The sequence below is a fragment of the Osmerus mordax genome, chromosome 22 (genome assembly GCF_038355195.1).
Source record: "Osmerus mordax isolate fOsmMor3 chromosome 22, fOsmMor3.pri, whole genome shotgun sequence".
NCBI lineage: Eukaryota > Metazoa > Chordata > Actinopteri > Osmeriformes > Osmeridae > Osmerus > Osmerus mordax.
In genome coordinates this window covers 4,413,829-4,424,870 of record NC_090071.1, presented here as the reverse complement: position 1 = coordinate 4,424,870, position 11,042 = coordinate 4,413,829, and the positions used below count along the sequence as shown (strand labels likewise).

General features: G+C 45.6%; 2 protein-coding genes across 2 annotated transcripts in view; one reads left to right on the top strand and one right to left on the bottom strand.

Moving 5' to 3' along the window:
• The window catches only part of LOC136966003 (L-threonine 3-dehydrogenase, mitochondrial-like), a 3,912-nt gene extending 567 nt beyond the window's left edge, over positions 1–3,345 (top strand). The window contains exons 2-9 of the mRNA XM_067260339.1: positions 26–204; positions 383–425; positions 536–606; positions 692–841; positions 931–1,103; positions 1,213–1,303; positions 1,485–1,754; positions 1,962–3,345. Of these exons, the coding sequence (XP_067116440.1) occupies positions 27–204; positions 383–425; positions 536–606; positions 692–841; positions 931–1,103; positions 1,213–1,303; positions 1,485–1,754; positions 1,962–2,101 (1,116 nt within the window). The 5' untranslated portion in view covers position 26 and the 3' untranslated portion in view covers positions 2,102–3,345. The remainder of the gene's footprint in view (positions 1–25; positions 205–382; positions 426–535; positions 607–691; positions 842–930; positions 1,104–1,212; positions 1,304–1,484; positions 1,755–1,961) is intronic.
• A 214-nt stretch (positions 3,346–3,559) lies between these two features.
• Positions 3,560–5,795, bottom strand: c22h8orf74 (chromosome 22 C8orf74 homolog). Its single transcript, XM_067259958.1, has 5 exons — positions 5,748–5,795; positions 4,717–4,906; positions 4,311–4,534; positions 3,898–4,053; positions 3,560–3,784 (listed from the first exon to the last, which is right to left on the bottom strand). Exons 1-5 carry the CDS (start codon positions 5,793–5,795, stop codon positions 3,560–3,562), a joined length of 843 nt encoding a protein of 280 aa, XP_067116059.1.
• Positions 5,796–11,042: the final 5,247 nt, after the last annotated feature.

The window sequence follows — 11,042 nt, the reverse complement described above, 5'->3', positions numbered from 1 at the left end:
TCATTAGTTATGTATTTTGTACTAGGATGATTGTGGCCGGGTTGAGTGGTGTGTCACGATGTGCGTTACCGGCAAGGAACAGCATCATCAGGCCGCTAAAAACAGTGCGTAGCATCATTTCCCCCCTGTCTCAAGTCAGTCCCGTGGCTGGCATTCACTCCTCGTCATTAACGGAGAAAGAACACCCCAAAGTCCTCATAACAGGTAAGCAAATTTCCAATCGTTTATTGTAAAAATTATCAAAACAATAAAGAGTATTGTCAAGAGTCTTGCCCTGCATCCTCTGATAGTTTGGTTGCCAGCACTGGTTTCATGCAGGGTTTCCATGGCAACAGCTAGATGGGGTGTCCATGACAACATTACTCTACCCTGTGTGTTCTAGGGGGGCTGGGCCAGCTGGGGGTGGGGCTTGCCAAGATGCTGCGGTAGGGAATTTGCATAACCTCTTCTGATTCGCTAAAATTGCCCAACCTTTATTTGTAAGTTGCAATATGGAGGGACATTTCGATTTTTCTTATACCTCTGGTTCTTTTAGGAGACGATTTGGGGAAAACAATGTGATTCTGTCAGACATCAGAATGCCGCCCAATGATGTCTACCACAGTGGTATGTACATTATGCCTCCTGACTTCAAGAGTACCAACGATGCAGTGAGTCTGTGCAGACTTAGGACACGCACTGCGTTCCGCAGGTCCGTTTATCTACTCTGACATCCTGGACTGTAAGAACCTGAGGGAGATTGTGGTTAACAACAACATCAGCTGGTTGGTCCACTACTCTGCTGTGTTGTCTGCTGTGGGAGAGGACAACGTAAGCCTGGCTAGACAGGTCAACATCACAGGTACGGTGTGGAATTGGGTGTCTGAGGAGTACATACACACACACACACACACACACACACACTCACTAACTCTTTCCCTCTTTCCGTAGGTTTCCATAACATATTAGACATATCAGCAGAACATGGTCTTCGTGTGTTTGTCCCCAGCACTATCGGAGCCTTCGGGCCCTCCTCACCTAGGGACCCTACCCCTGAGCTGTGTGTGCAGAGACCTCGCACCATATATGGTGTCTCCAAAGTCCACGCTGAGCTGATGGGAGAGGTAATACACACACACACTAACAACACAAACATACAAGACACACACACACAATCAGCCAAACAATATACACATACACACCTCCACTTGATCCCCCGGGTTTCTCTGTCAGTACTACCACCACAGGTATGGGCTGGACTTCCGTTGTCTCAGATACCCAGGGATCATCTCTGCTGACTCCCAGCCTGGTGGGGGCACGACGGGTGAGATCCCACCCTCGCCACAACCTCCCCCCCCCCACACACTGACACCCCTCCTCTGTTACGTAAATGAGGGAACCTCCATCTGTCTCTCCCTAAGTCCAAAGTCACTTTACTATCGACGTAATAACCCGCCATTCTTCCTCACTCTTTCCCGTAACCCCCCCCCTCCTCATCCTCCCAGATTACGCTGTCCAGATCTTCCACGCGGCTGTGAAGAGCGGCAGGTTTGAGTGTAACCTGCGCAGCGACACCAGGCTGCCCATGATGTACATCGACGACTGCCTGAGGGCCACGCTGGAGGTGCTGGAGGCCCCCGACGAGGCCCTGGGCTCTCGCACCTACAACATCAACGCCATGAGCTTCACTCCCCACGAGCTGGCTGTGGAGATGCAGAAGGTGCTGCCCGAGTTGAGGGTCACGTACAACGTGGACCCTGTCAGACAGGCTATAGGTGAGGGGTGTGCCGGATGTGAGGGGTGTTATGTCATTGTTTCTATACTAATTACAGTAACTCTACCTACATTAGGTATACCTATATTTGTCTGATATAGTGCAGCGCCCGTTGGCCGTGAATGCTAGTGCAGTGTCCGTTCTCGCGAGATCCGAGGCTTCATAGTTTAAAGATGTTTACCTAGCGTTCTCCACTCCCAACCCCTAGCGGACAGCTGGCCAATGGCGTTTGACGACAGCGCGGCACGGCGGGACTGGGGTTGGAAGCATGAATACGACCTTCCGGAACTCGTCCAGACGATGCTCACTCACATCACCCCTGGCAACCGGCTGGCACGCGCCTACTAAGGCCGGCCCAGGTCTCGCTCCCAGACCTTAAACGGACTTCCTGGTTGTTGCCGCAGATATAGAGTAAAGTGTGTTTCAACCCAAAGGGCCACGAGACAAACAATAGAACCAAATCTCTTTCTAAAAGAAACATAAGCTACTTTATTGTTACGATAAATTTGCTTACATAGCCTAACCCACGGGCTTGGTTTCTGAGTATGTTAGAATTGACGAATATTTCTGTTTCTAGATTTGCAAGCATAGTTTTTTTTTAGACACTCCTGTTAAGGCGTCATGTCAGATACCCAGCAGCTGGCTGGCGTTCCTGACGAGTTCTGCTTGCCTTTTCAGTGATTTTACAGTCGTCCAGGTAGTCCTGTACTGTACAGTTGTACTCACAACTCCCACGAACCATGAGGATGCTTTTTATAACCAAAGCTATGGGTGCTGTAACCACAGCTACGGGGTGCTGTATCCATAGTAACTGGTGCTTAAACCGTAGTGGCCTGATGTCAGTGTCCACTAGTTTGCTGTACTGATGTTATCCGAAGGATGCATTTTATCTGGGATGGCACGTGTTAGACATACATAGGTTGAATATAATATACAATATACACTCAGCATGGGTCATCAGGTTTCCCAGGAGTCCATGCGCACTGTCATTAAAGCAAAAAGGGGAAATACCAATATATTAAGGAAAAGTTTGGCAAAGACTCAACTTTTCCCCTTAAAATGACGCTGATACACATTTTAATAACATTCAAAACAACTGCAATATAGAAATATCTTGACTAGTGGTCTCAGTATTTTGGACACTACTGTAAATGTATGTTTTAGGTTATATATATATCGTAATGATACTAGAGCCATAGATTGAAGGAAGTTTTTTTTGAAGGTCTGTTCTGTTTTTTGATGTTTAACTTATTTATTCTGTTTTTTGTTGTTGGAGGTTGTTACAGTGTATAATTGTGAAACAAGTGCTAAGTTTCTTCTCTGGTGTGTTCGGAATGTAGCTTATGGAGTTCTGAGTGTTAAATTATTGTATTGAAATGCTACTTATCTCTTGGATCCCATAATACTAAAGCTTTCAGTATTCACCCAATATCGGGCAAGCTAGACACTCCACAGTCCAATAATGAATGGATCTTGAATTGAAACAAGTACTGCAGTTATTTATGTAATTGTTTGTCAAACCAAAATATACTTTTTTAAATTAAATATTAGAATTTGTGTAGCTTACTTGTTTCTATTTCTATCTATAACAAAAAGGCATTAAATGGTATGGACATAATGTACTTGCACACATATCAATGTTAATACGCATTTATTTTTATTTTTTTGGGAGGGGGGGTTAAAATAATATGAAAATTAACACTATCATTGAACAGTGTGTTATGCTTTAGTCAGTATGTTGTCTCTAGTATGTGACCCCCAGTCTTCCTCCAACAGAACAGGTCCTGCTCCACTCCCAGCCAGCTCTCACTTCTTCTTGGCCTTGGCTGTGTGTGCAGGGCCAGTCCCACTGCCTGCGAGGCCAGCGCTGCCGGCAGCATGACATGTGTGTGGGATCCCCCTGGTGGCTAGAGTGGTGTGTTGCAGTTTGAGCTCCAGCAGGTCATAGACCAGGCTGCTTTCTGTCAACAGTCTCCCCAGCAGCAGCTCTCCCCTGGCCCTCACAGCACTTCGCACCAGCTCCATCACAGCCTGGAGAGACAACACAGCAGGTTTATGCGGCAGCACAGCACCACTTCAGGGGTACTCTAAAAGGGCAGCAGTAAGCTCACTGACAGCAGGGAGGTGTGTGTGTGTGTATTTACATCTTTGTCCAGTTTCCCCTCCTGAGGGATGTCCAGCTCTTCCAGAATGACCTCTGACCCCTTTCTAAGATGCTCCAGCTCCTCTTCCTTCAGTTTCTCGATGGCGGCCAGAAGTGAATGTGCACGCTTGCGCTCCCAATAATCCACATTGGTGCCCTGGTAGTTAGGAAGACAGTAGTTAGACACTAGGAATGTAGGGAGGTAGAAGGAGACTAGTTAAGTACTGGGGATGTGGTTAGATAATGATGTACTAGGAAGGAGGTTAGGTAGGCTACTGTAGAAGGTAGGTAGTTGGGTACTTGGCAATTAGTAGTTAAAGCAGGTAGTTAATTAGAAATATGAAAAACAAATGAATACACTTGAATGAATGAACACTTTCTTTACAGAGAATAACCGTTTAGAGTACACCCTACCTGATTTAGGGGTAAGGGTAGGGGGGGTACCTGGACCTCCAGCTGTTTCTGAACGACTGACAGGTTGCCAGCTCCGCCCACCACAGCCTGTATTAGCCGTTGCCTAGTGACGCAGGTTTCAGAGAGGAAGTGGAAAAGTGTTGCGTGATGGAAGGCGTTGAGACGGGGAAAATATTCCAACAACCTTCCCCTGATCAGGGACACTATTCTAGATGGGTCCAAATCTGTAGACAAAAAAAGATTGGCTCCCAAATGTGACCTCATTTGTCAGTCTTAAATCAATTAGTGAGTTAGATGCAGTGCATTGCACCCAGACTGTGCAGTGTGAAATAATACAAGACTTGTACTGTAGATAGGTTTTAACCTTGTAAGGAACCACTTGCTGCATGGCTCTTCCGAAACTGACCTTTGAGCTCAGGGAAGATGTCTTTGGACATTCTGGCCACTGATGTCACCTCAGACCAGCAGAGACCTCTCCCGGCAGCAAACATGGTGGTTTCATAAACAAACTGCTGATGGGCAAGCACCTGAGTCTCGTCACCCGAGAACTCCGTCCATGAGAAGTGGCGGCTTAGCCGAAAGAGGCCCTCTTCTCTCTGATCCATTACAACACAAACATCATCATCAATTACACGTAATGTTTGAAGATATAAGGGTCTGTAGGAGATAATTATAAAATAAAGGGTTTGAGTTACAGTAGTATGAATATGTGTGAACGTTTCATATGTGAATGTGTGTTTCATATGTTTGTGTAAGGACAGTCTGAATTATTTCCTAAACGTCCCCTCATACTAATAGGCTACTTTACCTATTTGTCTTTGTATTCATACGTTGAACGGCCAATGATATCGTTATTAATGCAATGTTTCAGTGTTTTTATCAAATGAAAACATCATGTTATCATAAGTATATGTGGAATGTGTGGAGCGCAGACTCGTGAGCATGGCTGTGCGAAATGCACTAGTCTGCGATTGATGGGCGGACTGCCGGGTTGCAGGGCCACATACGGTAAGACACCGGTTTGCTTTTTGATTGCTGGCGCCATGAGAGTATGCTAATATTTAATAGATTTTTGTAAAGAAAACACAATGATTCAAGCTGTTTGATGTCTGTAGTTTGTTAAGTCGGTTAACTTGTTGCTTGATCAGTCAGAGTCACGTGGGAAAACACGCAAACTCACCGTCGGATAGTCTGCCAGTTCAAGTTTACGTTGCGGATTTTCACGGTTATAATCCTGCCCAAGTGTGCTAATTGTATACGCCGCTGCATTGTCGTACTAGTAGGCTAATGAGCTAGCTCTACTGTGTGTTGTGTTGCCCGTTCTAAGTTATTCCCCTTTTAGCTAACTCTGCTCCTGAGGTATTTGACGTTTTATTACCTATATCTTGACCACTTTTACATTCTTTCCTACTGTACTCATCTCCGTTATTCAGATACCTGAAGTATCGTTATATTTCCCATTTCAGACTCTGATAAGGCAGCCATTGCAGTTGTCCAGGGCTTTCTACGTGGGGCCAGGGGAGCTTTCGTTGCTAGGGGTAACCAAAGTGCAAGTGACAGGTGTGACTGGTGACGTCAGCTTCAGACTTTTCAAAAGCCTGGTACAGAATACGGTACAAAAATTACTTGTTGGCCTATTTGCTGTAATAATTAATCCGCCATCCCTACATCAACATAGTGTGAGTTGAGAATTTCTCTCACGTGGAAGATCTATTGTAGGCTATAATAGGCTAAGACAATAAAACATTAAGCCTACACACGCACGGTTTGTAATAAAAATGACCTAAATTGCCTGTTTGTAAAGTCTGACCCTGAGTGTGTGCGTCTGCAGTAAGGCACAGTAGATTTTGTTAATTCCCTATCAACACAGATGGCTCAGGCATGTCTAGGCTAATCCTCTTTCTCACGAATCCCCCTCTTCCTCCCCCACGTCTCCTCTCTTCCACAAGCGAGTGGATAATAATTAGTTTGAGAAATGAAACGAGCGATGAGAACAATGTAACGGACAATTCCCGGTTTTGTTCTTAACATTAATTGAAAGATATCAAGGAGCAGATAGGCTGTCCCCACGCTCTCTCGGATAACTGACCCAGAAATTAGTTAATCGCGTGTGCGGTTCAAGGATTCTAGCTGGAGCACTAATATACCTATTGAAGGACTGAGGTGGGCTAGGGGTCTGGAATACACACCTCTCATCAGGATTAAACATATATATTTTTAAATAATCCCGATGGAAATTTCTGGAGATTAGAAGGTGGTGTTTTGCCGGGAAATGCTTCAATTACGGTAAGCTGTGCTGAACAACCTGCTATGTTACCAGAGCTTTGGGAGATAGATAAGTGGGGTGCTGCAAGGTGTGTGTGTGCGTGAGTGTGTTTGTGTGTGTGTTAAAACCAGGCCCTGGTCCAGTTGTTTACATGTAAGATCTCTGAATTTGGTGAGTCACGGCTCAGTTTAAGTGATGAGGGTCCGAGAGACAGCAAGGCAGAGTGGGAAGAGGGGACACCTATTTTTAGTACCTTACATGATTTTAGATGCAGATGAAGGAGCAACAGAGCAGTATAACTGCTCTGATATATAGTCACTGGAGTCTGTACCCGTAAACCTCCCTGTGTTTCACTTCTCAGTGGTCTTCTGAGGCCTCCATTGGGAGGTTTGGCTGTCTAGTTTCTGTCATAATAGGAAATCGAAAGGCTGTCATACTCCTTTATTTCTTAGTGCCTAGAGTGCCCAGGGACCCACCTACACATTTCTTTCTCCCTTCTTCTCTCTCTCTCTCTCTCTCTCTCTCTCTCTCTCTCTCTCTCTCTCTCTCTCTCTCTCTCTCTCTCTCTCTCTCTCTCTCTGTCTCTCTCTCTGTCTGTCTCCCTCATCTCTCTGAAGTCCTGTCTCGTAACTAGTGGAGCATGTGTCTGCTCCCAAAGCTGGTAGAACATACACCATTGCATCCCTGTACTTTTTATGTCGTAATGTGAGAATCTTTTAGATTTTTTCCTTTGCATGTAAATATCTCAATAGCTGACCCCAACTCTCTTCCTGCCCGGTTCTCCACTACTGTACTCCAAGCTAGGGGGCTTCCTTCAGGTCCAGACTGGAAGTTCTGTTAGGTAGATGTTGGCAAGTGATGGAATTAAACATCCTAATTTTCTGTTCTGATTCTGATTCTGATAATTTTCATGTTGCTCGGTTTGGCTGTTCACAATCCTTGTGTAGACGCACAGTGTCCTAACCTTCATGACATCAGATCAGGCAGCTCTCTGAGAAGCACCACACCAGATGTAGCTCCCCCAGGATCTGGGTTGAAGGACATGTTTTACCACGTGTTCTGTTTGTCAGGTGACAAGGCTTGAGAAGAAGGTGGGTTAGTACTCCTCAGCGTCACCTGGTCTTTCATACACGCAGCACCAGCTCCAGCCACCAGGGGGCTCAATCAACCTCTCAGCCTCTCTCTCTCTCAGCCTCTCTCTTTCTCTCAGCCTCTCTCTCTCTCTCTGTCCCTCACTTATCTCTTTCTTTTTCTCTCCCTCACTCTCCCCCATCCATATTGCATATCAGGTCCAGCTAGCGAGCCCCTGATGCAGACTACTGGTTAGACCCTTCACAGAGCCAGTGTGTGTGTTTGTGTTTGTTTGTATGTCTGTCATTTTGTAATCTTTCTAGGACTGCCCTTCTCCAACTGGATAATCTGTAATTTTCTAATCACTGCACTGTGTGTGTGTGTATGTGTGTGTGTGTGTGTGTCACAGTCCAGGCTGTGCTCTCACTTCTAAGAAGTTAATCTCTAACAGCCATGCAATCAAAATAGAGCTTTTCACCTGGCAGGTCCAATGATCAGGTGTACTGTACTGTCCATATCCTCAGGACACCTCGACTGGGTAATAACCCCAGTCATAACCCCTCCACTTCAGTGGCGATTTCTTTAAGACTGCAAGGGAAGCTCAGCGTCCCCTAAAATGTCAAAAAATTAATGGTCAAATATTTACTATTGTGTTAACATTTTAAATGCGTTAGAACACGTTCATATCGAAGACGAGTTCTTTCAGAATCAGCTACATATATTAGCAAGTCGACTGACTGATTTCCTTCTCATACGTTCCCGCAGCGTCACAGTGCATTTCCCTGTTGAAGCTCAGCTTCCATGGACTTCAATGGGGCTGCTTTTAACAGTTTTTTTCAGTGCTTCGAAACTATACGGTCATTGGATGAATGCTGAGATTATGTCCCGCCCTGGACGCTCAGCGTCTCTGGGGTTGAATGGAGGAGTGGGCTGGCCTGGACGCTGAGCTTCCGCGTGATGATTGGAGGGTCTGTCGAAAGACTGCATCTCCTTTTGATTGACAGTAATTTTGTACTAAAAAAAAGTCACCGAAGCTGCAGCAACCTATTTCTTGGTATTTGCTTGGTGAAATTGCTAACCAATTTTCATCATACATTTCATACAATTATACACCACGTTCCTTGTTTCAGTTTAACCTAATTTCCACATTTCCTCCTTGATTAATATTGTTTTGTTAGATCGTTCGTTCATTCATTCAGTAGGTTAGGTTAGTGTCGTAGGGGTGAACTAGCCAGTGAATAGCCAAATAAATAAAACATTTTTAGGATGTAGGAAATGAGCTTCCCCTCTTTGAAAGACCAGCAGCCGCCACTGCTCCACTACGGAGGGGTTATGACTGGGGTTATGACTGGGGTTATGACTGTGGTTATGACTGGGGTTATTACTGGGGTTATGACTGGGGTTATGACTGGGGTTATTACTGGACTGTTTGCATTGCTATCAATTACAGTGAGCTGGAGAAAGAGACAGAAAGAGAGATGAAACTATATTAACTCTTTGGCTTGTATAAATTCATACCACCTGTCATTACGTTATAAAATAGGTTATTAACCTATATTTTAAGGCATCAGGGCTATTATATGTTAGGGCAAGTGGTACTGTCACGGCGAGAGGTGGGGTAGGACCCAAATGCAAGAGTCGGCAAACATGGCGTCAAACAAAGGGGTTTATTCTCAAAAACGGGAAAACAACAGGGTTCTCACACTGACAATGGGTGACAAGACCAAGACTGGACACAAAACAGGAACCTAAATACACAGAACCAACCAAGACACAGGTGGACACAATGAAACTAACGAGACTGAAACCATCAAGTCAAAGGATGTTATAAAGTCACATGACACTAGGCTTTAACCATGGCCAGTGGAGCTACTGCAGCCTTCCTCAGGCCTCCTGTCTTCCCTGAAGCTCAGACAGGGGCAGACGGTGGAGTTCTCCATGTGTTTTCAGCTTTTGCAGCTCTCCTCTCTCTGAGCTGCCCCGTGCACGATGCTCTACACCTATTGCACCTTCAAGCCTCACTCCCTCCCTCCTCTCTAGCTGTGACCCACTCAGATCACAGGTGATTATGGAGGCTTTGCGTTCTATCCTTGGCCTTCCTCCTCTCCTCCCCTCCCTCCTTCCTCTCATCCTGTGTCCAGATTATTTGCAGCCATCTTAGAGGAGGAGGCCGTTTGGCTAACGCTCTTCTTCATTACCACTAACAGAGACGCAGCTAGCACACACAAACTCCCTCTCTCTCTTACACTCTCACGGCAATCTGACCGTGGCAGTCAGAACTGGGGCCGGTTGAAGCTCAAGGACTTCACTATATACAGCTTCTGCCTGGGTGCATTATGTTTCCTGACTATGTGAGTAACATTGCTGGTGGTTGGGACAGATAGGAGCTAATGTTAAGATGTAGACTCCTATTCTGGTTGGGAGAACAGCTTGATCACTGTAATAGCTAAGATGATCGTGTTTATGAGTGTTGGTGACAAGCCAGGCAGTATTCGTGCTCTGTAACTAGAGTCAGGAGCCGGTTGTTATTACTTGTCGATTCAGAAGACTTAGCTCCAGAAGCCTGTTGTCGTGTCATGTGCAGTGACAGGATGTCTCAGGAGAGGAGAAGATTCTGTTTGATTAATTTTTCGCCTCAAACTGTGGGCATGTGTGTGGGTGTGTACTGTTAACCTTCCTTGTTGTTGGATTAAGTTGCCTATTACGGGCTCAGCAGGGAGAACAGTTTAAGGAGTGCAGGGAGAGGTAGGGAAGAGGAGCAGTAATCCTCTAGTGAAGGCCTAGATTCAGACCAGCATACTAGAATCACCTGCTCCACCACTGGATCTGTGTGTGTGTGTGTGTGTGTGTGTGTGTGTGTATGCATTTACGAAGGGTGGGTGAAGTGTCTGTGAATTTGAGAGGGTGGGTGGAGTGTGTGTGTGTGTGTGTGTGTGTAAGTGAGTGTGTGTTTGGTCTGTGTGTTTGAATGGGTGTGTTAAAAGTGTGTTTGTGTGTGCGTTTGAGAAAATGGTTTGTATTTGTGTGTGTGTTTGAGAGTGGATTGTGCGGTAGAGTGGAGGGATGAGGGTATGACAGTCAGATCAGGTCAGAGCTGATGGAAAGATGAAGGGAGGAGAGTGAGGGCTTTTTCAGGTGGTCTGTCTGGTGGTAAACATCTGGAATATAGATGGATGCCAGGAAGGGTTGTTCATGCTGTACTGACCTGTTTGACACCATTACCTTGTCCTCTGTATGTATACTTGTTAATGTATGCGTGTGTGTTTGTGTGGCAGGTGGAGACTTGATTCTACTGGGTTATGCAATGTCATAACTAGAAGCAGACCTCTGAGCAGTTTACGCTCCAAATAGGATTGGTACAGTAGCTCTCCTCTTAACTTAGCCCGGAGAGCTAG

Coding starts and splice junctions, on each gene's coding strand:
- c22h8orf74 (XM_067259958.1), bottom strand. CDS start 5,795: ATGGCTGCCTTATCAGAGTCTGAAATGGGAAATATAACGATACTTCAG. Junction 4,907..5,747: donor GAAATATAACGATACTTCAG/GTATCTGAATAA, acceptor GTAATGGATCAG/AGAGAAGAGGGCCTCTTTCG. Junction 4,054..4,310: donor TACCCTTACCCCTAAATCAG/GTAGGGTGTACT, acceptor CCTAACTACCAG/GGCACCAATGTGGATTATTG.